Source organism: Budorcas taxicolor, chromosome 2, assembly GCF_023091745.1.
Source record: "Budorcas taxicolor isolate Tak-1 chromosome 2, Takin1.1, whole genome shotgun sequence".
NCBI classification, from domain to species: Eukaryota; Metazoa; Chordata; class Mammalia; order Artiodactyla; family Bovidae; genus Budorcas; species Budorcas taxicolor.
This window is the reverse complement of record NC_068911.1, coordinates 68,047,160-68,074,425: the sequence shown is the minus strand read 5'-3', so window position 1 is coordinate 68,074,425 and position 27,266 is coordinate 68,047,160. Positions and strand designations below refer to the sequence as shown.

Below are 27,266 nucleotides of genomic sequence, written 5' to 3'. Positions count from 1 at the left end.
CTCTCACTGGGAGCTTGATCTGCTTGCTGTATGCTCACCAAGCCTTATTCCTTCAAAACAGCACAGACTCCCAACGCTAATATATATCACTGAGCCTCAGGTTTTAAAGCACGTCTGGACCAAAAGTCAGAGGGAGAAAATTCAGAAGGATCTAAATAGTTCTAAATGAAGCCAAACTATTCTATTTGACAACATACCACAGGTTCTTTGGAGGTCACATAACGGGCAGGTGTACAGTGTAAAAGGAAGCTGGCAAATGGTAGTGAATCAGCTTCTTTCACATCAGACACTTTCTAGAGATGCATTTCTTTTTGCTTTGAAAGACAGTCAATTGAGTGCCATTCACCTGTTAGGAAGGTGGCACTTTTATTTGTTTCTGCATCTATAAAAACCAAATGTCTTTTTCCTCCACAAAAACCTAAGCACGTGTTTGAGAGCATGAGAAGCCAGCCAGAAGGTGGAGGGGAGGGTAAAAGCCCACACTGTTTGGTTAATCAATCACAAACACGTGAAGGAGTGGGCTGCAATAGAACCCCCTCCCCAGGCAGGGGCACTTTCAGTCTCATCCGGGAAGACCTCTTTAGAACACAGCATTTTTATTTTAGGCCACAGAGCCCAGACAGCACGCTTCATGGCTCTATAAATACAAGACTCGGATGCTTACTGACATCCAGCTTTTCTTCTTTTTAACATGTAAACACATGAATGCGCAAAGTGAGTAAATATCTGTGCACTGAGTTTACAACCTTGTCTTTCAGAAATATCGGCAGTACATGGCGGGACTTCTGGCTCCTCCTTATGGTGTTATGGAAACAGGCTCTAACAATGATAGTAAGTGAAAAATGTGAACACATGTATCTAAAAATTTGTTGTGCGGTATGTGTTTTCATGTGACAAAAAAAATATGTCCAACGCCAGCTTGACAGAATAAATCTCCAGACTCTTTTGTGGATAAACAGATCCGCCAGCCCATTCTTGGGTTCTTTTAAAAAATTGTTCCTACAATATAATTATGTGGCCTTTGCTGATAGAGGGAAGTATGTTCTGGGGCTAGTTGGAACTTCAGCATGTTTCTCAAAGGACCTTCATCTTAAAGTATGGTTTGGGGGCTCTTTTAAAATGGGACTCATGAACTGTGTTTATCTCAGTCACATGTAGACACCTGAGTGCCCCACCTCTTGCTTATTTTGATGCTCTTAAGGGAAGAAGCAGCATGAATCATTCTCTATTCTTCTTAAATCGTGCTCTCTTCAAATTTGGAGCCTTTTGTAGGAGACCGGTCTCTGTCTGCTCATAAAAGAAAGGAAGTTTTTCTCTGTGATACTCTTTCCTAATGGGTGCCCACTAGACTCAAAGTAATTTTGTGTCCTGAGTCTATCTGTTCACGCATGTTGGAAGCATCTTTTTAGCACTCAGTACTATCCCTGAGAGTTGCTTGTTGAGGCTCTGGGTCCCTTAACTTGGCTCTTGTCCGTGTGTGTGTGATAAAGCAGCAAGCCTTGGGGTTTCCGATGCTGTAGCAGTTCAACGCTGACACACTGGTGAGTCAAGCAGCGCTTCCACTCCAAGCATCTCAGAGCCAGAGCCACCCTTCATGTCTTCTTGAATACCTGAATTCTCACTCTCTCATTCAAACTGATCACTCCCTACAGATGACCCTTCTCCTCGCTTGATCTGGATCTGAAGTGAGCTCCCTTTCCCTCTGTTTCACGCTTCTGGGCAGCCTGTGCATTCTTCTCAGTTTCTCTTCTGTCCTTGGAGAGGCGGATGTTGGAGGAGAGGTCTTTCTTTCCTTTCATTTCTTCTCCTGTTCTTGATTTTTCTCTTCTGGCTGATCTAGGGATGATCGGTAACCAAGTTGGAAATCCCAGTTGTGCTATTTCCTAGCTGTGTGGCTGCTGGCAAGACACTTAATGTCTCTGTGCCTTAGTTTCCTCATAGGATTTCTTGGGAGACTGAAAGAAGCGCATGCGTCAAATGTCTAGAAGGGTGCCTGCGCTGGTGTTCAGTCACTTCCAAGTCTTTGCAACCCCATGGTTTGTAGCCCACCAGGCTCTGCTATCTGTGGGATTTTCCCAGCAAGAATCCAGGAGTGGGTTGCTATTTCCTCCTCCAGGGGATCTTCCTGACCCAAGGATCAAACCCACATCTCCTGTTTCAGCACGCAGGTTTTTAACACTGCCCCACCTGGGACTCTCCATTTAGAAGGGCACTGGGTGTATAATAAGAACCCAAATGATGTGAGCTACTATTTTCTCAACACCAGTGACTCTTTAACCCCTCAAAGTCTGACTTCCAACTAGAGCCATCTAAATTCTCCTGTGACCAACCAATAGCCAGATTCAGTCATTACTATTCCCCATTCTCTGTGACTGAGTAAGCGTTTCCATGTTGTCTCCATTCTCCCTTGGGTCCCATGCTCCACCGGATTATCCTGGTTTTCTCGGTCTCTCTGGCCACTTGTTGTCTTGTCTCTTTCATGGGTACTTCTTCCCCTCGTCTGGAAACTCAGTCACTGCTCGAGTCCAGCCTTGGCTATTTTTCTTTTTTTCTCTATACTCTCCTCTCAATCATTGCATCCTTTCTTGAACTGATACAGATCCTTCCTGAAACCAGTACCTCCATTTGAGTCTTACAAAAGGCAGCCTAACTTTCCAAATGACTGCTGGTTTTCTTTCCACCAGCTCTTCCTGCTGGCCTCATGCACTCACAGTGTCGATAATGGAGCACATGGTGATTCCCACAAACCGTCCTTCTGCTAAAAGCCCATTTCCGTTCTCACTGTCCTCCCATACGAGGTGCTAGGCCTCCGCTGTTCGGAGCCCTCTTTTCTCTCACCTCCACCCACTGAGGTTAATCACTGGTCTGTCCCTTCTCCTTCCTCTCTAGTGCTCATATTCTTGCCTTTCTCTCCCTGCTGCAGCCCCCTGGCTGAGGGCCTCATCACCCTTGACCCGAGAGCAAAGATGGCTCAGTGGCTGTGAATCTTCATTATTTCACCCTTGGTTTACCCTACACCTGACTTACACAGAACTTTTTCAATTTACTTTTTATTATGACAAATTACAAACATATAGGATGATACAGTTAACACCTGTATTTTCATCACTTTGATTTAATTAATATTAAACTCTAATACTTGAATGTGATTATTATTAACTTGATAGGTATTTTCATACAATCATTTTGCCATATTTTCTTCTTCTAGTCATATATATACATTTCAGCAGACATTTTTGAAAATGTAGACTTTTCCATGCAAAAGCCACACCATTATCACACCCAATTGCTAGTATGATTTTCCTTAATAACGGCCCCCCCTGAATCCAAGTCCAGATTTCCCCAACTGAATGTCTCTGGACTTCAATCAAGGACCCATGTCATTGTCTCCGGTTTCTATATCTTAAATGTCTTTTAATTTTGAAAAGTCCCTTCCTTTCTTTTTCTTGTTCAGATCACTCTGTTGCTCCGAACCTTTAATGATGGTCTGCTGCCAGCCATAGAAAGTGAAATTCCAAGACTGCTAATGCCTTAGCCCAACTTTCAGGTTCCTACATGTCCTGAGATCACCTTTTCAATATTATTTCTCTACAGATACCCTAACTTCTATCCACTCCAGTATGATGATTTGTACAACTGCATTTGTCTTATTAAACCTCCTAGAAAGTAAGCTTCTGTTACAACCCTGTATCTCCTCATTCTGTCAAATCTAGTCCTTATAAGTGGCTGTTGGATGCGTGGAAGGATAAATGGCTAGATGGATTCGAGATGAATTTCTGAGTGCTGACCTTGAGATACCCTTACTCTTTCTGAGCCATCTGGGAAGTGATGGCAAACATGTTCATTAATACTCTGCTTGAGAGAACAGCCCTCTCCATCCCCTTGTTTTCTGTCAGAGCTTTAATGTCCTGATACTATGGGGCTCAAAGTTTAATTAGGGTATGTTTCCTAGCAGTCTATTCCTTTCTTCCCTCTCCTGCTCACTGCTGCCTATCAGGATGGGTGCTTGGTGCTTTTAATGCCAATATTTTAAGTCCTGTGTGGCTTCTTATTAAAAACATTGAGTGAGTGAGTAAGTGTGTTGCTCCGTTCTGTCCGACTCTTTATGACCCCATAGACTGTAGCCCGCCAGACTCCTCTGTCCATGGAATTCTCCAGGCCAGAGTACTGGAGTGGGTAGCTGTTCCCTTCTGCAGGGGATCTTCCCTACCCAGGGATCAAACCCAGGTCTCCCACCTTGCAGGCAGATTCTTTACCATCTGAGCCAATGTTTGTAAATGAGTGAATGGATGAATAACTTATTTGCAAAGGAGATTGAGACATCCCTGGAAACAGCCATTGCTGTGCTCACACCTGATTTGAAAGTAGCAAGAGTTGGCTGTGCCCAAAATAAAAATTGTGTGCTGGTGGTTTTTATGTGCAACTTGCCGCCAAGTTCAGATCCCTGGAATGGTGTGAGGTGGTTTGCCTTGTAAAACTATAACAATTGCAACTTAAGAGTCTGACATGTTTTCCTAAAAGTCTGAGTGTTCTGGTGCTCAAAACAGAGGAATTAGTTGCTCACATGGTGTAAAATAAGCAGGGATGGATTTTTACCTCTAGGAGAGTGAAGCGTCTGGTGGAAAAGCAGAACAAGCATGAGATCTTGTTGTCTGGCACATAGCCCTGCTCTGACTCGCTGATTTGTTTATGTTACAGATTGTGGTAGGAGCTGCTATTTTCCCAAGTAGCATTATGTACATTTTTATGGAAAGACAAATTGGAAACATCAAATTTTTACTTGGTTTGCTTCAGCAAGGGATTTCATTTCCATTTTCCAAGCTGATCCTCTAACTCATGTTCTTTCTCTCTTTCCCCTTCTAGGGATTCCTGACAAGGAGAACGTGAGTAACTACTCTCTCTTTCTCTGCCTAATTTCTAAAAACTGTCATAAGGTAAAAAAAATAATTGTGGTAACCCTATCAACAAAGAGAGCTCTTTATCCATATTCAACAGAGTCATAAATATTTTTCTAATCTTACTCTGGCATCTGTGGGTGAGTCACTGTGAAATATGAAGGGGAGAAGGGCAATGGCTTTGACGTGGTCATCACATGTCCTTGATATTAACTAGTACGAAGAAAGGTTATCCTAGAGGCAAACGTTGCTAAATGTTTTCTTTCTCCCATGATGCATACTGGCAGTAGAGCAAATCATTAGTTTAATGGCACATAGGAAATAAACTGTTTTTCCTTAATAGAAATATAAAATATGAAATTTGAGGCCAGTTGATTTTATAAGTGCACCCAAATACATTAGAGTTAATGTTTCTCTTTGGAAGTCGAAAATAATGAATTATCTAATTGGTTAGGGCAAACAGGTAATAGCCTCGGCAGTTTAGGATGAACCTTTTACCAAGAACCAGCGCCGAGTACTCCTTCTAAGGCTGGTAGTGTTTGCGTGTACATAATAATATGAATGATATTAACTGGGATCTAAATTGAGACAACAGCATGGGAGGGTTAATGTGGAAGTGTGTAAGGATTAACCTGAAGTGGTGCTTGGTGGTTCTGGGATGGATCAACTTACTGCGTGCCTCCGTTGCTGTCCCCGGTGGCAGTGTTACAGAACTATCACCCTTTTCTATTTTTTTCCCCGCTTTTGGTCCTGTGTCTATGGTAATTTCAGACTATTTCGTACTGCTTTTCAAAGGTCTGACTCTAGCTTTCTTTAGGTCTTCCTGTTTTCATAATGCTGGTTTTACAGGGCTGGTGGGGAATTCTGACCCACTGCTGTACCACCACAAACTTGGGTTCAAGACCTAGCAATATCGCTTCAAATGTCACATCAAATCCTCATCGGTTGAGTTCAGCAGAGGACTTCAGTTCCTAGTTGTGGGGCTTTGTGCAAGCCTCTTGACTTCTATAGATATCCTTGCCTCGTCTTTAAAATGTGGATGTTGGTTGTAACTATCTGAAGAGGCCATCATGAATATTAAATATGATCATCTGTGGCAAGTATAGAGATTCATACAGTAGAGCTCAGTAAATGTGACGACTGTTATAATAATTATTTTATCAAGTCTTATATCATTTACTACCTATTTTTTCTCCTCTGAAAAATATCCTACCCTTTATAAAGTAATTATCCTTTTACATCTTATGGCTCTCCTTAACCTTGAAAGACATCTGGTCCTGTTGAAAACATCCATGGAGACATTTGGTCCATGCCAAAAAGACTTTGTTATTTGTCCTTTCCAAAATCACTTGCCATGGACCAAATATGCTTATGTGCTTTTTTGGATGTAACCAAATTTCAAGGACCTTTTGATGTGGACCAAGTGTCCAAAGGACATTTTTGACATAAACAAATGTCTTCTACCCCTTCTTAAAATACCTTTGTTCAGTGAACCTTTGTAATGGTATTTTGCTATTAAAAATATATCTGTGTGTGTTGAGTAAAGCTCTAGGTTCATGGAGAGTCTAAAAAATAGCTCTTAGACTCTAAAGTAATCGAACTTGGCATCATTTTGGATATGGATATTCCAAAGCACACTGTAACAAATAATATGTGGATCATGAGCTAAATAAAGATGCTAAAAGGGCCTGGTGCTTCCTCATCAAGGAACGTTCAGTGGTGTGGAGAGCACACCCAGAATGGCCAGGCCCTAGGAGGTCTCACATATTCTAAACTTCAAAAGGAAGCTCAGTCTGTCTTAGACACCCGGTGACCTTTAGGTTGGACCTCCCTGCAGTGGAACAACAGACACAGCGTTCTAAGTAGAGAGCCTAACAGCTGTCACGTAGCTCGCTTCATAACAAAAGAAGAATTTGAAGTTCATAGAAAGTCAGATGCAAGGACTTTAACAGCATCTTGCCCTCAAAGATTTAAGGGGCTGGCCAGGCTATCTGCCCAGTAACTAGTCATCATGCATGCTTATTTGTATTTGTTTGGGTCATTCTATGACAAATTCTCTAGTAAAAGGAAGCATACTTTTCTCTATCAGTAAGTAGAGTGGATAGAATGTCACTGCTTGTTATTCAGAAAGCTCTCCAATGCCATCAGTCAAAATAAAGCAAATAAGATGAAAAACATTCATGAGTAGGGTTGAAGCTCTAGAAAGATAAAAGGAAGCCTAAGAGCCTTAAAGTGGTGTTAATTGAATTACTTCCTTTATAAGAGACAAGTTGTGTTTGGATGATTTCTTTCATCCTTTACCTTCTTTACATGTGGGGCAATATTATAGACCCTTTATGTTTCTCTAATAGCAATAATATGCCTGTAGACTGCAACAGAAGCACTTAGGCTATTGTCTCAGGGTCCAAACAGATTCTTTGTATAAAGAATATATTCTTTTTTCTAGCTCCTACTCTTGATTTTGTTAATCACCATGTTTAACTTTTAATCCTATATCAGACATCAGTAGGTGGTGTTTTTAGCTGCCTTGCCAGCTATATTTTATTTTCAGACCCAGGCTTACCTTTCATAAAAGGAACTTGCTTTTCACAAGTTGCACTTTTCATAGAAACAAATAGGCTGACAGCTAACTTGCTGGATTCTTTTGTTTACTACTTACTGTAGTTGGTAGGAACATCATTCAACTTTAGAACACACTGAATTCTGGAACCTGCAAAATAATGGATAACAGTGTTAGAAAAAATGACCATTGAACTAATAAAGCAAGGAAACCATTTTGGCGTGGTTGCAGTTGCTTGCGGCCTTTGGTTTTATAGATTTTTCTCTTTGATCTGCTTAAGTTTTCTTTTTGTGCGTCTCCTGTGAGTGCCATACCTGGCTGACCGTGTTTAACACAGAAGGTAAAAATACTCACAATGAAAAGAAAGCTTTCTAGTTGAATGTTAAGGCTGCCCTTTGAAGAAATGAGCTTGTCTATAATATTTTCTGCTTAGATAGACTTTGTTGCTTATTGTGCTCCACTCTTTTGAGAGGCAACTGCTAAGGAGTTTTGTAGTTTTAGAAAGTTATACATTTCTTCCTCAGTATGGAAGGAACCAGAAAATAGACTCAGGAGGCTATTAAGAAAAAAATCCTGTTTTCTGATTTACAAACATCTTGTTTCTAAAAGGATCATTTGAGAGCTTCATGTTTTAGGCATTGACAGTGTGATTAGCAAGCTTCTTGTGAAGTATGCAAGGATACTTTCCCAATACAAAGCACTATCAACTCAGAGCTCAAGGATTTCCCAAGCCCTGGAAGAAATGATGCCAGCAGTTAATAAGAAGCAAGCCTGGGGGTCTTGCAAAACTATTTGGTAGGTCTCTTTTTAAGTAGATTACTTAAGCTTCCCAAACTTAAAAAAAGATCATGGGTTATTTATATGAGGAATAATTTTGGAAATTATTATAAAGACGTAAGCTTTTAAATGGCAAATGGTAAGGACATAGTTTACGTGCTTTGTGAAAATTCTCATTAAGGACAGCACAGTAGAAGAATAAATAGCAAGTAACTATTAGGGTCAATAGGTTAGCAAGTTTAGGAATTTTTAGGAACTATAATAACATCTCTATTGTTGCTCTTCTTCAAGGTTAGAGAAAGCAAATCAGTGTTTCCTACCAATTAAATGACAGCATCTTATTTTAGCATTATAGATTGGCTGTGATTCTAGGCCAGATGAAGAGAAAGGAAATTGTGTATTCTTATACAAACTTAAAACATTAAAAAAAAAAATTTAAACTCCATAGAGAATTCGCTGGTGGTCCAGTGGTTAAGACTTCATGTTCCAATGCAGGGGTATAGGTTAGGTCCCTGTTCAGAGAACTAAGATCCCACATGCCTTACAGCCAAAAATCAAAACATAAAATGGACATTATTGTAACATTCATTAAAGACTTTTAAAATGGTCCACATTAAAAAAAAATCTTTAAAAAATAAAGAATATCCCATGTTGTTGTTGTTATTCAGTCGCTAAGTCATGTCTGACTCTCTGTGATCCCATGGACTGCAGCACGGCAGGCTTCCCTGTCCTTCACCATCTCCCAGAGCTTGCTCAAACTCATGTCCATTGAGTCAGTGATGCCATCCAACCGTCTCACCCTCCTGCCTTCAGTCTTTCCCAGCATCAGGGTCTTTTCCAATGAGTCAGTTCTTCACATTAGGAGACCAAAGTATTGGAGTTTCAGCTTCAGCACCAGTCCTTCCAATAAATATTCAGGGTTGATTTTCTTTAGGATTGATTGGTTTGATCTCCTTGTCTTCAGCACCAGTCCTTCCAGTGAATATTCAGGGTTGATTTTTTTTAGGATTGATTGGTTTGATCTCCTTGTTGTCCAAGACCTTTCAACTCCAGCTTTGAAACTGAATTCAAACCAATGGTAAATGGTGGAGCACCGTTTTAAAATCCTACTTTAAAACATGACTAGTAGGCATCCAGAACTTATCAGGACACCTTGGCCAGAGTTCACAGCTTTGCCCCAGGAGCCATGTCCCTCTGTTCTAGGGTGAGAATGGTTTAACCAGCACTGTCACACACTGAAGCAATACCCATGTGACTAGCTGAGCATGCGACACTCTACACAGGAGAGCAAAGCAACCAGATGCTGAAAGCAGGAACTCCCAAGCTGCTTGTTTTCATTCTGAAGGACAAGTTGCTTATCACCAAAGTGAAGACTAGACTTAGCAGTGTTGTGGGCCCCAAACTATGCATTGTGCAGTGTGTAAATACTCATTCCTTAGCTAGCCTATTAGAAAGCCCAGCTCAGTGAGCAAAGACTGACTTTGCACCACCTCCTGGGAAAAACAGCCTCTTAATGTCCAAGGTGCCAAGGACAACTTCAGCTCTTGGTCTCTGAAGAAATGTTTGTCTTTGTGTTTGTGAGTTATGTATTTTATGGGGCAGGAGGCCATTGCTCAATTTCTCTCTGCTCTTTATTCCATCTCTTCCTCTCCTCATATAAAAGCTGGTCCGTGCTTTTCTCTCTCTCTCTGTCTAGCTTCTGCAGTGGTGTTCTGATTGAAATTTTTTTCTCTTTTTTAATTTTATTGGAATAGAGCTGATTTACAATGCTGTGTTCGTTTCCAGTGTACATCCAAGTGATTCAGTTATACATATATTCATTCTTCTCAGATTCTTTTCTCTTAGAGGTTATCACAGAATATAGAGTTCCCTGTATACAGGGAACTATACAGTGTGCTATAGAGTAGGTCCTTGTTGGTTATCTATCTTATTTCCAGTAGTTGTGTGTGTGTTCTTCCCTAACTCCTGGTTTATCCCTCCCCCACCATGTTTGTTTCCCTATTGCTAAACATAAGTTTGTTTTTGATATCTATAAGTCTGTTTCTATTTCTGATTGAATTTTAAAGATGATGTATAGCTGTCCTTCCTCTGCAGAGTAAATGGTTAATGCAGGGAATTCTGATGATCTGATCTTCTGCTGTCAGTTAAGCCATGTGTTGGTAACCTCTGAATGTTCTTGCCAGCGTTCACAGGACTGGCTTGCTGTGAGATTGCTTGATAAAAGGGTATCTTTTAGGGTGTATTGAGGTGATGGTTCCTTGATGGATTTTAGACTCTCTTTTATAATACTATGAATGATATTTGGTGACTGATTCGGTGCTCTCATGATGGAGCAGAACTTTTGAATGCTGCAGTCATGCTAATGGTTTCTTAGGGCTACCACTGAGTTACATCATGTAGCCCTGCTTTGAATATGTTCTGTCTTTTCTGTAATCAGCATTTGACTTGAGCAAGATATCGCAGAGAACCTGAGACGTGTTTAATGGTTGAAAGTGATAATCATTAAAGAATAAATAAATATCATAAAAGAAATGATATTCGCCAATCTCTCCAGCCGCCAGCCCCTGCCTGCTCTCCCTTTAACAAATGGCATGGCCTTGAGGGGAGGCTGCTCGGTATTGGCTGTGCCGCTGAGAATTAGTTCCACTCTCTGCCAGGCAAGGAACATGATGTCATGTTGACAGTAAGACACTACACTGCTGATTCTAGAGTTATGAGTGACTACATTGCTGTCTTCAGAAATATTTTATCCTGCGCTGCAAGCAATTATATTCATCACCAGTGAAGTGAAGTGAAATCGATCAGTCGTATCCAACTCTTTGCGACCCCATGGACTGTAGCCTACCAGGCTCCTGCCCATCCATGGGATTTTCCAGGCAAGAGTACCAGAGTGGGTTGCCATTTCCTTCTCCAGGGGATCTTCCTGACCCAGGGATCGAACTCGGGTCTCCCGCATTGTAGGCAGATGCTTTACCCTAGTAACTGGGTGCTAATAGTGTGTTATCTCAATTGACTGTGAGACTAAAATATATATAGTATTGTTTGTTTGGTGTACTTGAACTTTTATTATCCTTGCTTTTACAAACTGAATTCAAATTATTTGCAAAGTATGTCTTAGGTTTAGGAGAGAAAATTGTAGTGTTATCAGATTGGATAAAGTAATCTAATGATTACAGGTCATTTAGAATTTGGATTCTTTTCTAATAGTAATTTGGTGTCAAACATGTTCCCCTGAGTTGATAATATTAATACTTTATAGTTCTCTTTCAGTTAGTTTAGTCTCTCAGTCATGTCTGACTCTTTGAGACCCCATGGAGACACCAGGCCTCCCTGTCCATCACCAACTCCCAGAGGTCACTCAAACTCATGTCCATCGAGTTGGTGATGCCATCCTCTGTTGTCCCCTTCTCCTCCTGCCTTCAATCTTTCCCAGAATCAGGGTCTTTTCACGAGTCAGTTCTTCACATCAGGTGGCCAAAGTATTGGAGTTTCAGCATCAGAATCAGTCCTTCCAATGAATATTCAGGACTGATTTCCTTTAGGATGGACTGGTTGGATCTCCTTGCTGTCCAAAAGACTCTCAAGAGTCTTCTTCAAAACCACAGTTCAAAAGCATCAATTCTGCTGTGTTTAGCTTTCTTTATAGTCCAACTCTCACATCCAAACATGACCACTGGAAAAACTATAGCCTTGAGTAGACGGACCTTTGTTGGCAAAGTAGTGTCTCTGCTTTTTAATATACTGTCTAGGTTGGTCATAACTTTTCCTCCAAGAAGTAAGTGTCTTTTAATTTCATGGCTGCAGTCACCATCTGCATTGATTTTGGAGCCCCAAAAAACAAAGTCTGTTTCTGTTTCCATTGTTTCTCCATCTATTTGCCATGGAGTGATGGGGCCAGATGCCATGATCTTAGTTTTCTGAATGTTGAGTTTTAAGCCAACTTTTTCACTCTCCTCTTTCACTTTCATCAAGAGGCTCTTTAGTTCTTCCTTGCTTTCTGCCATAAGGGTGGTGTCATCTGCATATCTGAGATTATTGATATTTCTCCCGGCGATCTTGATTCCAGCTTGTGCTTCATCCAGCCTGGAATTTCTCATGATGTACTCTGCATATAAGTTAAATAAGCAGGATGACAATATACAGCCTTGACATACTCCTTTCCCAATTTGGAACCAGTCTATTGTTCCATGTCCGGTTCTAACTGTTGTTTCTTGACCTGCATACAGATTTCTCAGAAGGCAGGACAGGTGGTCTGGTATTCCTATCTCTTGAAGAATTTCCCACCATTTGTAGTGATCCACACAGTCAAAGGCTTTAGCATAATCAATAAAGCAGAAGTAGGTGTTTTTCTGGAACTCACTTGCTTTTTCTGTGATCCAGTGGATGTTGGCAGTTTGATCTCTGGTTCCTCTGCCTTTTCTAAATCCACCTTGAACATCTGGAAGTTCATGGTTCACATACTATTGAAGCCTGGATTGGAGAATTTTGAGCATTACTTTGCTGGCATGTGAGATGAGTGCAATCATGTGGTAGTCTGAGCATTCTTTGGCATTGCCTTTCTTTGGGATTGGAATGAAAACTGACCTTTTCCAGTCCTGTGGCCACTGCTGAGTTTTCCAGGTTCGCTGGCATATTGGGTGCAGCACTTTCACAGCATCACCCTTTAGGATTTGAAATAGCTCAACTGGAATTCCATCACCTCCACTAGCTTTGTTCGTAGTGATACTTCCTAGAGCCCACTTGACTTTGCATTCCAGGACATCTGGCTCTAGGTGAGTGATCACACCATCATGGTTATCTGGGTCATGAAGATCTTTTTTGCATAGCTTTTCTGTGTATTCTTGCCACCTCTCCTTAACATCTTCTGCTTCTGTTCAGTCCATACCGTTTCCGTCCTTTATTGCGCCCATCTTTGCATGAAATGTTCCCTTGGTATCTCTAATTTTCTTCAAGAGATCTCTAGTCTTTCCCTTTGTATTGTTTTCCTCTATTTCTTTGATCTCCCAACAATCCTTTTGCTCTGGGTGTCTGGGAATCACCATTTTATCATCATTTATGAAGAAACTGAGGGTCATGTTCTGAGGGTTTTAGTTCTCCTTATCTTTAGATACAATTACAATATAGATAGATGTACATATACACACGTGTACATTTACAGACACATACAGAGGTATTATAAACTTATGTTTAGCAATTTGCATTCTTTAGAATTCCTTGAATAGAAAATTTTAACACCACTATTAGTAATATGATCTGGCTTTGTTCAGAATTCTTATTTCCAGTTTCTATAAATGTGTAGATTCTCTTCAACTTTGTTTTATTTTCTGTTTTCCTTCAGTCAAAGAATGATTCAGAAATTCCCACAGAATGCCATCTAATTGTTTGAAAGCCTTTCATTGAATGCATATGGATTGGTCCATCCCAAGCCCCACGTGGGGCTCTGAAAATAAAGCGTGGCACCTCAGTGAGCTGCAGATGGATGGAGGTGGCATGTGAACACAGCAAGCAGTGCCGTGCTGTGGGCACACGTGGTTGGGCGGGTGTGGCGTGAGGGCATGGCCTCAGAGGCGTGAGTCAAGTCCAGCTCTGCTGCTTACTAATCAAGTGAAGGTGGCTAAGTCAGTTCATAAGCTTTTACTCCTCGGTTTCCCCATTTGCAGAGTAGGAGTTATAGCAATGTAGGAGTAGTAGCATAGAGGTGGAAGGCAAGGGGGCTTCCTGGAAGACTAGTGAAATGACGCAAGCGAAGCACTCCGCCAGTAAGTTCTCTCGGAGACACGAGGGGTCAGTGGGGTTCCCAGAAGGGGAGGGCTCAGGGCAGGCCTCCTGGAGGAGGAGGAAAAGCCTTCATGCCCTCTTGATGGAAAGTAGATGTTGCCCCGGTAGAAGGGAAAGAAGAACGTTGCATGAACAAAGGAAGAGAGTACCAGAACTTTTTAGAATCTTTTAAAATAAAAAAACTTATCATTATCTCAGACTCTCGTTTGCTAGGAGACCTTGCAAAGTTGTCAGTATCTGGCTCCTAAGCTTCAGGCATTTCAGGGTTCCAACAAAGCACCATATTTTTTCCCGTAAAGGTTGATCTCTTTTAAATGTAGTTGGGGAATCAGCTTGAATTCCCCCCTATTTGTCCCTCCCAATATCATGCCTTACTTTTAAAAATGACAGATCTAGAGCTGATGCCTTTGAAGCCTATTGTTCACTCTGATCTCCAGCTCCGTTTTTGCTATAATTGCCCAGTCGGTGCTCTCTGATTTCTGTGGTTCTCCTTTGTTTTTTTTTTGCCCCCCTCTTCTCTTGAATGAATCGCTCTACAAAGCTTTCTATTGAATTTTGACCTCTTTTCCTTTTCCGATTGTCAAGGTCACTTTAAATTTCATTCCAGTTCTCCTAAGTGCCAGCCACCCCCACCTGATTGGGTATCATTGTTAAGTTTAATAAGAATGCTTTTGATTCCATATTCAAGGCATTAATCAACATGTTAAATCTAGCAGCATTCAGCAGAGGACCTATCCTTGTGAAATTTAATTTGGTTTCTGCTAATTTATTTGCATACATTATAAAATTACCCCATCTGAACATGAAAAAGAAACTTAAGAAAGCATACCATGAAAATCACTAGTAAAACAGGTGTGAGGTCATTAAATTTGCTTGTGTCTTGCTTTCTGCTTACTTGTAGTTTGACAGAAAAGGAAGGGGAGAATTTTATTTGTGTCTCAGAAGACACTAGTATGACCGAATTCAATACTTGTTCATTGTTATAATCTGTGCCTTCAGAGGTCTACTGACTTCTGTCCCTGACGCTTAATAGCCAGCAACACTGAACAAGTCTTAGGTCCATGACCCTCAGTTTCCTCATTGATAAAATGGTGATTCCCTGACACCCACAGCAAAAGGGTTGTTGGGAGATCAAATAAGATAACTCAGGGGAGAATTCCCAAACTTGGCCACTGCCTGTAAATATAAAACATTACATTAAGGTTTCCTGGAACTTCATTCTAAATGAGATGACACCCTTTTTTGTAACCTCAGCCCAGGGACATTATCCTAGCATGAGGATCACTGAGGTTGTCCAGTCGGTTCTAGCTTGGGAGGAGACTGGGTCTGGGAAGCCTTATGAAGGTGCTCTTGCATCCTGGTAGGACTTGGTCCAGTGCTTAATTCTGGGAAGACAGCAGGATGCCAAATGAAAAGTCGTTCATCTTAATGTCCATGTAACTTGGCTCAGCCAAGAGAAGGAACAATTCCCAAGTCAGATCAAGCACCGATTTAGTGCTGTAATTTGATAGCCCAATCCCAAACAAAGTGAGGAAACCACACCCGAAGTTGACTACAAAGATGAATAGGGCAGAGAGTAAGCTCTGTAAGAGAGCAGAGAGTAAGACGGTAAGCTGAAGAAGGCGCCTGGATTGTTTTGGGCCCCAGAGAGAATTATGGATGTCATCATGGCAGTCTACCCAGCACCTTCCAGTTTTAGGGTATGTGAGCTTTTTAAATATTATGTTTAGCCAATTCTTCTATCTAAATTGTCAAAACATAACAATGTACAACCACCTAGAAAAGGAATTCAGAACATATTGCAACAAGGGCACTATCATCCTTCAACAAGATATTCTTTTTACTGAAACAGGTAATGATCCCTCCCCGCATATGCACCTGTCCCCGGCTCCCCCAGGTTTATATTTTGTGTGTTTTCTGTCTTTTTCTCTTTGCTCTCTGACACATTCAGAAAAACACTTGGGCTCCCTCTGGTGGCCATTCTAATGTTTCTACATGTTTAACTTGACAGCTGAAGTTTTAGTTAACTTGGCACAAAATGTTTGGATGAAAGTGGAAATATTAATAGTAAATGTTATTTTCTTTTGTAAGATGACTGGGAACTTGGGAACCTCCAGTTAGCCAAAATATCCAACTCATTCATTCATCATTCATTCACGCATGTCTTCCAGTCTAATATGTTGTTGATAGTTTCACGTTTCTAAATGAAGGGGTATCTGGTCTGCAAGTCCATAGAAAGATACTGAGTTCCATTTCTGTAAGTCAGTTTCCCCAGAAGTGATTGTATTGACCAGCATGTTTTTATAGAATGATTGCTGTCTTTTAACTCAGAGTTGAGTATTGTGAGAAAGATTTTGTTGCTCACTTTAAAATATATGAATAAACTCCTTTACCAGTTGTCAGTGTCGTACTATTTCTTTCCCTCCTTTCAGTCATATATCCATTCTATTTACCCCATAGACTTTTATCCTATTCTAATAAATCTTTGTCCAGGCCTGTTTACTTTTAATTATGCCAATATATTAGTCAATAAACAGATTTAGCTACACTAACAAAGACCCAAACATAACAGTGTCTAAAATAGAAGGTAATTTTCCTTCTTGTTAAGTGTCAAAATGTGAGCTGTCCAGGATTCATGTTGCACCTGCATATTCTAATGTACTTTTGTGACTGAAAGTCTCTATCGATACATCCTCTATACATTATGTATCAAAAATAAGTATATAAGTTTAAATCTTAGTGTTTTAAAATTTCTAATGACCAAAAGTCTCCTTTAAAATTTTTCTTTTCAATTTAGTACTAATAGTAGTATACTGTTGCTAAAACAAAATAAATATTTTATATATTTTTAGAAATCATTATTAAATATTAAAGTAAATTATAGTAACTGGAAATGCATCAATGAGTGATGGGTGCTTCTTAAAAATGAATTTGTTATCTAGATGCAGCAAGGGGTTAACATCAATTCTACCCCACTTCTTGGTTTTTAGATATGTAAACAGTGGCTTTTAGATATGTAGACATAAATAAGCAGAGGGGATGGAAATAGTTTTAAATAGCAACGTCACTAAATTCTTTGACTCCTAGGCAGCTGGCGTGGTACCTCATGGAGAAAGAGATATTGTGGTTACACTGGAGGTTGTGGGAAGTGTGGGATTCTGGGTAGGTTTTGAAAATGGAGTCAGATTTTCTAATGAGTTAAAAGTGAGGTGAGAGAGGAAGGGAGAAGTCAGGGATGACTTCAGGGTTCTTGGCCCCACCTCGCAGAAGAATGCAGCTCAAACAACTAAGAAAGGGAAGACTGAAGATGAAGTGAATTTGGAGACCTGGTTTGAAGGTCGTTATATTAGACAGTATGCAGGAATGAGGTGTGATTAGGCTTTTTGTACTCTACCCCTATCCAGTCAACAGTTAATGATAATAAATATTAGAGAGTGGTAATCAGGTTTGATTTGGGATATTTATAGTGAGTAGCATACACCTAGGGCATGAATAAAGTTAGAATGTATCTGAAGAACGAAAAATAAGACAAAAATAAGCAAGAATTTTATTAGGTTTGGCTCTCCCCACCCCTGTTATATTTTGTAGATTTTTAAGAGAATTTGTGTTTGTGAGCAAATTTTGTGTATAACTGCAGGTATCACCTTTCAAACAGAAGGTTAATAACAGATTGATTTATGGAATATTTTCAAGTAGAAATAGTAAATGAGTCAAGCTAACAAAGTGTGACTTAATTGATGTCCTCAGGGACCCACTTTAATGAATAGGTAGAGGGATATTATTTGTAACTTAGCCTGCAAATTATTTCTATATGATTTAAATGGCTGTGACCTGCTTGAAACAATTTGTTAATTAGTTTAATCATTCTCTTTATAGTTTCTTATATTACTAAATGGGTTAACAGCCCCCCTTTTCCTAATTAATTTTTCCAGCCTAGCCACAAATTTCCAATTAAGTTTGAGGGAGTGAAGTAATTCTATAATAGGGGCAACATGATCATATTTAATTCTTTTAAAATCAACTAACACTTACTAAGTGCCTGCTATGTGCCATGCAGATACATACTTTGATTCTGGAGATAAAGTCCAATAAACCCAATTCTTGACTTCAAAGAGCAAACAGCCTAACAGCTTAAACTGCCTAGGACACAGATGAGTAAAAGAATAATTGTATCAGAATGTAGTACTGAGAGAGATTGGAGTCAAGTGCCAAAATAATGCACGGGTTGTAAGAACCGTGTCACTTGAACCCAAAGGATTTCTGTGAATGTTTTCCTTCCTAATAGAATACAGTTACTAAGTTACTGTATAACTTGAGACTATGGAGGATACAGGTGGTAGAAACCCTTTTTAAGCCACTTTAAAAGTAAAGTCCACAGGAATAGCAGGTGTGGCGCTGACCTCAGGATAACAGATGCCAGAGACTGCTTCCACTTCTCCAGCCTGGAAACATGGCCACCAAGAAGTCCTGGGTTTTCCCCAGCAGTTGCTATTCAAAAACCCTGGGGAAGGACACGGACATGTGATCCCTCTACCCCAATATTGAGTCAGTGTGGGTGAGATACCACTGTGGGCTCAGCTCTGACCATGGGGGTGTCTGTGCGTGGAAGAACGGGGGACAGGAAATAGTAGCTGTTCACTATCCCGCCCAAGTGAGCACATTCAGCTGACCGCTAGAAAAAAATCAGCCCCCTTCCTCTGGAGTACTCAGATAACATCATAATGCAGTCAATATCTCATTTGAGGGTTAGTCTTCATCCCTTGTTTATGAAGAAATAGGACAGAAGCAGTTATGAGAATAATGTTGACATTACATTTTGCAATAGCTTTGATTGCAGAAAGCATTGTGCTTTAGAAATTCCATGCATTCCATTCAGTCAGAGTCGTAATTTCTTTTTCACTGTCTTCTTAACATGTATGATGTGGAAATTAACAGGATTTGATCTTGTTAAGTCTTTTGAGATACTTGGGTGTGGGTTCTGAGCCAGTAGATGATAGCGGCAATCCTATTTGTCCTAGGATATTACAGAAATTCTTTTTTATCTATTTCATTCTGTCTTTAGAGTCTGTGAGCCAAATTTACATTCAGATGAGTCATTGAAGCTTATATTGTGTGCCTAAAAGGAAATGTTTATGCCACGAGTCTAAGATGAAGTCTAGCAAGACTGAATTTTTAAAATCATGGTTATCTTTCCCTGATCATGAATGTAATAGTGCTTATTTTGAATATTTGGAAACATAAAACTGGTTTTTAAAATCTATAAATGCCACCATCCTGAGCCCTGAGTGTTTCTATATTTAATACATAGTAACAAAATTTTGTTTACACTGTATAGATAGTTTCATGTCTTACTTTTTGCAGTGAAGTTTTTTAAAGGACTTTAATATTGTCTCAACAATATTAAAGAATGAATTTCCTCTGCAATATTGTTTTTTCAAACAGCTATCTATATCTTGTAAAAGTTAGTATTCACGTCATCCCCTTCCCATTTTGGGGAATTATTTTTGGTTACATTGCTGTTCTTCATTTCTGATGTTCTAAGTTTCTGACTGGTATCATTTCCTTTCTGACTGAAGAACTTCCTCTAGAAATTCTTGTAAAACAGGTCTGCTGGCTACAAATTTGCTAATATGTTTCTTCATTTGAGAATGTCTTTCCATTACCTTCAATCCTAAAGGATATTTTGAAGGATAGAGAATTATGACTTGACAGCTTCTTTTAGCATTTTTTATGAACCAGTATTGATTCATTATCATTAATGAAAGTCCACTGTTTATTCAAACTCCCTTTGTTTTTACAGTACCCTTTTCTGTTCCTACATCCATCCCTTCTAGGCTATCACTTCATCTTTAGTGGTCCTGCTTCCTTAGGCTCCTTGGCTGTTCCAGTTTCTCAGAAAAGTCACTGAAGTACTGGCAGGTTTAAAGCAAACTGGTCTATTATTTAGAAGGACATTCCTCAGTTGTGATTTGTCTGATACTTTTTTTTCAAAATCAAGCTCAGATCATAGGTTTTCAGGGAAAAGACCAGAGATAGATCATTTTTATCACACCATATCAAGAATACATACTATTAAGGCAATTTCCATTGTTAATGTTGACTTGGATTATCTGGTTACGGTAGTATTTTCCACGTTTCTCCACTATAAAGTCATCCCTTTTCCATACTGAACTCTTTGGGAGAAAGTCGCTATGCACAGACCAGACTTGCGAAGGGAGTCATGCTCTGCCTCCCTGATAGCAGGTATCAGCGTACATCATTTGGAATTCCTCCATGTGAAGTATTCTCTCTTCTACCACATTTTTTATTTATTCAGTTATTTTTCATATCAGCATGAACTCATGGGTATTTATATTTTGGGTTATAACCCAGTATCACTATATTTATTTTATTGGTCAAATTGTTTCAGCATTGACCACTAGTAGCTCTTTAAGTTGGCTCCTGTGTTTCTTTGACATATTCTATCATTGTGTTTTGTTTTATGTTTTTGGACACTTTTTGACACAACTAGATGCTTTTATATTTCCTGTCCCCATCTTAGCAAGAGTTGTTTTGCCAAGGATCCTTGGTTCCTTTTATTGAAGACTAATTTTAGAAACCAAGATTTGGGTGGTAGATGTCCTTGTTACTACTAGGGTTATTGGGATGTTACTGCTTCTAAGGCGGGCTTCCCAACTGACACAGTGGTAAAGAATCTGCCTGCCAGTGCATGAGATTCAAGAGACTAAGGTTTAATCCTTGGATTAGGAAGATCCCCTGGAGGAGGAAATGGCAACCCACTCCAGTATTCTTGCCTGGAAGATTCCATGGACAGAGGAACCTGGCAGGCTACAGTCCATGGGGTCCCAAGGAGTTGGACACAGCTGAGCTCCTGAGCACCCACACGTTGCTTCTAAGCCTTCTCATCTGAAACAGCAAGGAAATATATGTGAGTGTCCCAGCCCATGCATAATCCATATCTATTAATATACATATATATATACACACACCCCTATCTGTATCTATACTTAGCTAAGTATGAATTCATACTGATTTATCTAATTGTTAATCCACTACTAAATGGGTCATTCTAGCCTTTTCTCCTTGCTTGGCTGAAAGATCCCACTCTAATAGTGATAAATTTGACTTGTACCATCTGAAAGTGAAAGTCGTTCAGTTATTTCTGACTATTTGTGACCCCATGGACTGTAGTCCATGGAATTCTCCAGGCCATAATACTAGAGTGCATAGAAATTCCCTTCTCCAGCGGATCTTCCCAACCCAGTGATTGAACCCAGGTTTACCCACATTGCAGGCAGATTCTTTACCAGCTGAGCCACAAGGGAAGCCCAAGAATACTGGAGTGGGTAGCCTATCCCTTTTCAGGTGGGTCTTCCTGACCCAGGAATCGAACCGGGGTCTCCTGCATTGCAGGCGGATTCTTTACTAACTGAGCTGTCAGGAAAGCGCTGTACCATTTGCCATCTATTTAATTTTCTAATTCCAGCATACATGGGTAGTGGTTTTGCTTACCTGTACCCCTATGAGAAGCAAACTTTATCAGCTGGAATAGAGTGTTTATGTATAGTGTTTTTGCTTTTAGTCTTACAAACTCTACTCATTTCTTAAATTATCTAAGTAGCACCTGCCCTACCTCCCTCACTCTATCCCTTTATTTTATACATTTGTAATAAAGTCAGATTCTTTGGTCAAGGTCTGCATTCCATCCTGGAATCCCTAACCTCCTAAATCATTGTTTTGTTGTTGTTATTTAGTTGCTAAATTGTTTCTGGCTCTTTTGCAACCCCATGGACTGTAGCCCTTCAGGCTTTTCTGTCCATGGGATTTCCCAAGCAAGAATACTGGTGTGGATGGCCATTTCCTTTTTTTAGCCTTTGCTATTTCAACAGTTCAGTTTAAGTACACTATGCCAGCTGCTGTGGTCAGCACTGGAGCACCAGGGGGAACAAAACAGACACAGCCCACCCTCTTAGACCTCATGGTCTGGTAAAAATGTCAAATAGTAAACAAATAATTACAACTGTGCCATGTGTTGTTACTAAAGAAAGTGCTGGATGCCCTAAAGCAGCATTGTCCTGTAGACATATGAGTCCCGTATATAATCCTCAAATTCTCTGCATTTCAAAAAGGAAAAAGTAAGATTACTTTTAATAATGCATTTTATATAGCCCAGTATATCTAAAATATTCTCATTTCAACATTTCACCATTAGTTGTCATTGTTGTTTAGTCACTCAGTCGTGTCTGACTCTTGTGACCCCATGGACTGTAGCCTGCCAGGCTCCTCTGTCCATGGAATTCTCCAGGAAAGAATACTGGAGCAGGTTGCCATTTCCTTCTCTAGGAGATTGTCCCAACCAAAGGATTGGAACTGTGTCTCCTGCATTGGCAGGCAGATTCTTTATCAATGAGCTACCAGGGAAACCATTACTAATAAAGTTTACTTCTTGTCCTTGTACTTCGTTTTCAAACTCCAGTATGCATTTCCTACATCTCGTCTCAGATTAGCCACATTTCAAGTGCTCCATGATCACACCTGGCTAGGGGCTACCGTGTTGGACATCATACCTCTAGCAGCAGATGATGGAGAGCCTGGTACATTTTGCTGGGACTTGAAGGATGAGGAAGTCAGGAAAAGGGAGAGGAATACATGTTATAAGAAGAAGGAATAGATGCAGCAAAACTTGCAAAACAAAAGATTTTGACATTTTTGAGGGGAGAACATTCTGAGCAGTTGGAGCAAGAGGGAGAATGGAAAATGAGGCTGGAGAGGTAGGCAGGGGGAAATTACGAAGAGCCTTTAGAATAATGTTAAGAAGTTTGGGTTCATTCCAGGAAGAATGGAAAACTGTTGAAGGGTTTTACATAGAAAAGCAACAGGATCAGATTGACTCTGTAAAAAAAAATCAGTCTTACTTCAGAGGGAAGAAGGACAGGGACATTATCCATAGAAGGCAGGATAGAATGGTGGTTACCTAGAGGATTCCTGTACCAAAGCTGCCACCTGCCAGCCATGTGACCCAAGATAAGAGGCTTAACCTTCTGGAAGCCTCAATTTCCTCACCTGTGAAATGGAAATAATCAGTTCAGTTCAGTTCAGTCACTCAGTTGTGTTTGACTCTTTGCAACCCCAAGAACTGCAGAACGCCAGGCTTCCCTGTCCCTCACCAACTCCCAGAGTTTACTCAAACTCATGTCCATTGAGTCAGTGATGCCATCCAACCATCTCATCCTCTGTCGTCCCCTTCTCCTCCCGCCTTCAATCTTTCCCAGCATCAGGGTCTTTGCTAATGAGTCCGTTCTTCGCATCAGGTGGCCAAAGTATTGGAGTTTCAGCTTCAGCATCAGTCCTTCCAATGAATATTCAGGACTGATTTCCTTTAGCATGGACTGGTTGGATCTCCTTGCTGTCCAAGGGACTCTCAAGAGTCTTCTCCAACACCACACTTCAAAAGCATCAATTTTTCAACACTGAGTTTTCTTTATGGTCCAACTGTCACACCCATACATGACCACTGGAAAAACCATAGCCTTGACTAGACAACCTTTGTTGGCAACGTAATGTCTCTGCTTTTTAATATGCTGTCTAGATTGGTCATAACTTTCCTTCCAAGGAGCAAGTGTCTTTTAATTTCATGGCTGCAGTCACCATCTGCAGTGATTTTGGTGCCCCCCAAAATAAAGTCTGACACTGTTTCCCCATCTATTTGCCATGAAGTGATAGGACCGATGCCATGATCTTAGTTTTCTGAATGTTGAGTTTTAAGCCAACTTTTTCACTCTCCTCTTTCACTTTCATCAAGAGACTCTTTAGTTCTTCTTCACTTTCTGCCATAAGGGTGGTGTCATCTGCATATCTGAGGTTATTGATATTTCTCCCAGCAATCTTGATTCCAGCTTGTGCTTCATCCAGCCCAGCGTTTCTCATGATGTACTCTGCATAGAAGTTAAATAAGCAGGGTGACAATATAATAATGGGAATAATACAAGTGTCTCATCAAAGCAGTAACATCTTATCCTCATCAAATACAACTTTGGTAAGATAATCCATGTGAGTGAGTGAGTGAGTGTTCACTCAGTCATGTCCAACTCTTCACGACCTCATGGACTGTAACCCACCAGGCTCCTCTGTGCATGGGATTCTCCAGGCAAAAACACTGGAGGGGTTGCCGTTCCTACCACTTAGCATATGTGTTAGTTGCTCAGTCATGTCCAACTCTTTGTGACCACATGGACTGTAGCCCACCTAGCTCCTCTGTCCATGGAACTTTTCAGGCAAAAATACTGAAGGGGGTTGCCATTTCCTTCTCCAAGGAGTCTTTCCAACCCAGGGATTGAACCTGGGTCTCCTGCATTGCAGGCAGATTCTTTACCATCTGAGCCACCAAGGAAGTCATATCTTACTTAATAAATATTTGTTCTTATCTTCTCCTGAGCCCAAAATAGTCCCTTATAGGGTGATTCTGCAAAGCTTCCTTCGTCCTCTTTTCTGGAATCCTATTCTGAAACACCTTTAACCTATGAGATGAGGAAAGAAGTGAACAACGTCTCCCATCCAGCAACCCACGACAGGAAAACCACTTTCACTGCCTTGTCCTTCACTCAAGCATGTGTGTGCCTGTATATCCTGAGAACAGTTTTTATATGAACGAAGTAGTCTCAAGGTTTTCTATGCTTTTTAACTTCATAAAGATTCCCATGTGTTTTCTTTAAAAACAGGCTAAGATTTCTGAGGTTTAAACTCCTAATGATATAATAGTTCTCAAAGTGGCTACTTAAATCAGAAAAAGCAATGATGTTACCAGTTGGTAACAGACCATTTATCTATGGTGTTTTCAGGCACAGTGAATTATTCAGAGCATTTTACTTGCAAAGTTTTGAAGTAAGATAATTTAATACAAAGAATAAATCGCATGGAGAAGTACTTCCCTCACTTTTGGCCCAAACATATGAACATCTGAAGCTGTCCCCTCCCTCCTCTTGTCTGTTTCTGGTGCTTCACCCGCATATGGGGCTTCACAGGAGGTGCTGGTGAGAAAGAATCCACTTGCCAATGCAGGAGACATACGAGATGTGGGTTTGGTCTCTGGGTGGGGAAGATCCCCTGGAGGAGGAAACGGCAATCCACTCCAGTATTCTTGCCTGAAGAATCCCACGGACAGAGGAGCCTGGTGGGCTACTGTGCACAGGGTTACAAAGAGTCTGAAACCCTCATCTGCACCCTGCAGGGAACCCCGTTGTGTAAAAAGGATAAAACTTTTGGTTCTTAAAATCTCTCTTGGATTTTAAACTGTAAGGCACTAACATATTACTCTATTTGGAAAGGCGATTTACTTTAAAATGCAGCTTATCGTTTCTTTAGTTTTTCAGCTGCACAAGACAGAGGTTTCTAGTGTTTCCAATGCCAGATAGATGTAGAGACAAGAAAAGAGGGAAGCAGTGGAGTTTGTCTTGGGTGGGTGCCCAAAGCAGTCTGTGTCACCACTATATCAGGTCGTGGCTACCTGCCCACCCTTAGGCTATTTCATGGCTGCAAACCCAACCCCTCTAGAATCTGGAACCTCATGTAATTGAAGCAGATGGGAACAAGATACTTGGTGCTTTCTCTGAAAACAGCCAGTTAATCACTAAATCTTATAATGATTAACCCCAGTCCAGCTGAAAGCTTTAATCAAGGGGCTGTTGGAGCTTTGTGATACACAGCCAAACATTTCTGCTTTCTTGAAGAGAAATTGTGAAAATCTGTCCTGAGGGTGAGCAGTAATCCTCATCTTATACCTCCCCCCAAAAAATTATGTCCTCAGTTTAAGTTTCTAGTCAATAAAAGAACACAGTAACATTTGATTCCTTCTCCTTGTATTTGCAGATGTTTCAAGTATTTCTAAAGCCTTTCAAATTACTTTGAATAAAAAACCATAACCCTGAGGTAGCAATGCCAAGTTTCTAAAGTATGCTTAAGCCTCCATCGGCCTATTATACCTCCAGTAATAGTAAGGTTTTAAAATTTGAGTTTTTTTTTTTTCTCTTCTTATGCACACTATAGAAAATTAGAAAAATACAGAGGGGAAGAAAGAAAAATATAAGTGCAATCAAATTTTTTAGTTTAATAGATCATGCTATTTATTTCTTTGACCTTTTAAGATACACAGTTTGCATATCTAATTAAAAACATCATCTGCATTAGAGCAACTTGATTTTAAAAAAAGGCCGTGTTTGGGGAACCTGGTTTATGAGCCAGATGTGAAACGAGCTGGGTATGTTATGTAGTATGTTACTTTTCTGCCTTGTTTTCATATTTTATATGATATGCCTTTTAGACCTTTGATTATTTTTGTTTTGATGAACTTTGTAAAGGCTTAACAGACTTGTGGAAAACATTAAAAGGTGTTTGCTGATATAGGAGTTTTGCATAACAAAGACTAACTATATTGCCACTCTATGCTCTTGCCCTGTACTGGTACTAAGATTGTGTATTTTGTAGCTTTAGCGTACTAGGTTGTTTCAGGTTTAAAAAAAAAAAACACACAACTTTTAAAATTTCCAATCAATATAGATAAATACACCTACACACAGAAGACTGTATAAAAGTCAATTGAGTGCACAATTTCCATTTCAAGGAGTAGGACAAAGAACTCTTTTTCTCAAGGTAATTATCTTACCTTTCCCAACTGGGAGTTGCTATGTTATTAAAATAATGGCTTAAGGCATTTTGCAAAGCATGTATTTTGAACCTGGGAAAATGTATTTGTGTTTTCCTGTTGGAAATTCTTTGTCTTAACTGATTAATTTGTTCTACATTAATATTTATTAGTCTTAAGACAGAAGCCAACAGCTACATTCAAGAGGCCAAAGATAGATCACTTTTCTAAAGTTTATCCAGAAGAAATGTCCTATCCAAAGTTACCTTCAATGCAAGCTTCATAATTTATCAGTTTGTGGCAGAACCAGAATCTGTGACCTAGGTATTCAACTTCTGAGAGTTGATTCTGAGAAAATAAATATGAGTGAGGGGAACTTTTTACCTAAATTCATAGCATATTTGTATTAGAATCTTACTAAAAACAATATGAAGATGAAATGACAGGAGAACCATTAAATTATGCTATATACATTTAAAGGAATGTTTCCATAATAGTTACAAAGAGTTTGCAGTAAGATGTGAAGTTGTTTATGGTTTAATATTATGTTAGAAAATATAGAATTTTATCTAGAGTATGATTGTACTTGAGTTAAAAATAAAAGCAAACCCACACTTAA

At 40.0% G+C, this 27,266-nt stretch overlaps 1 protein-coding gene across 1 annotated transcript in view; it reads left to right on the top strand.

The window, feature by feature from the left end:
- Positions 1-27,266, top strand: part of RAPGEF4 (Rap guanine nucleotide exchange factor 4) — a 326,591-nt gene that overhangs the window by 183,042 nt on the left and 116,283 nt on the right. Inside the window, exons 5-6 of the mRNA XM_052635961.1 lie at positions 759-831; positions 4,864-4,883. Coding sequence (XP_052491921.1) covers positions 759-831; positions 4,864-4,883 — 93 coding nt within the window. The remainder of the gene's footprint in view (positions 1-758; positions 832-4,863; positions 4,884-27,266) is intronic.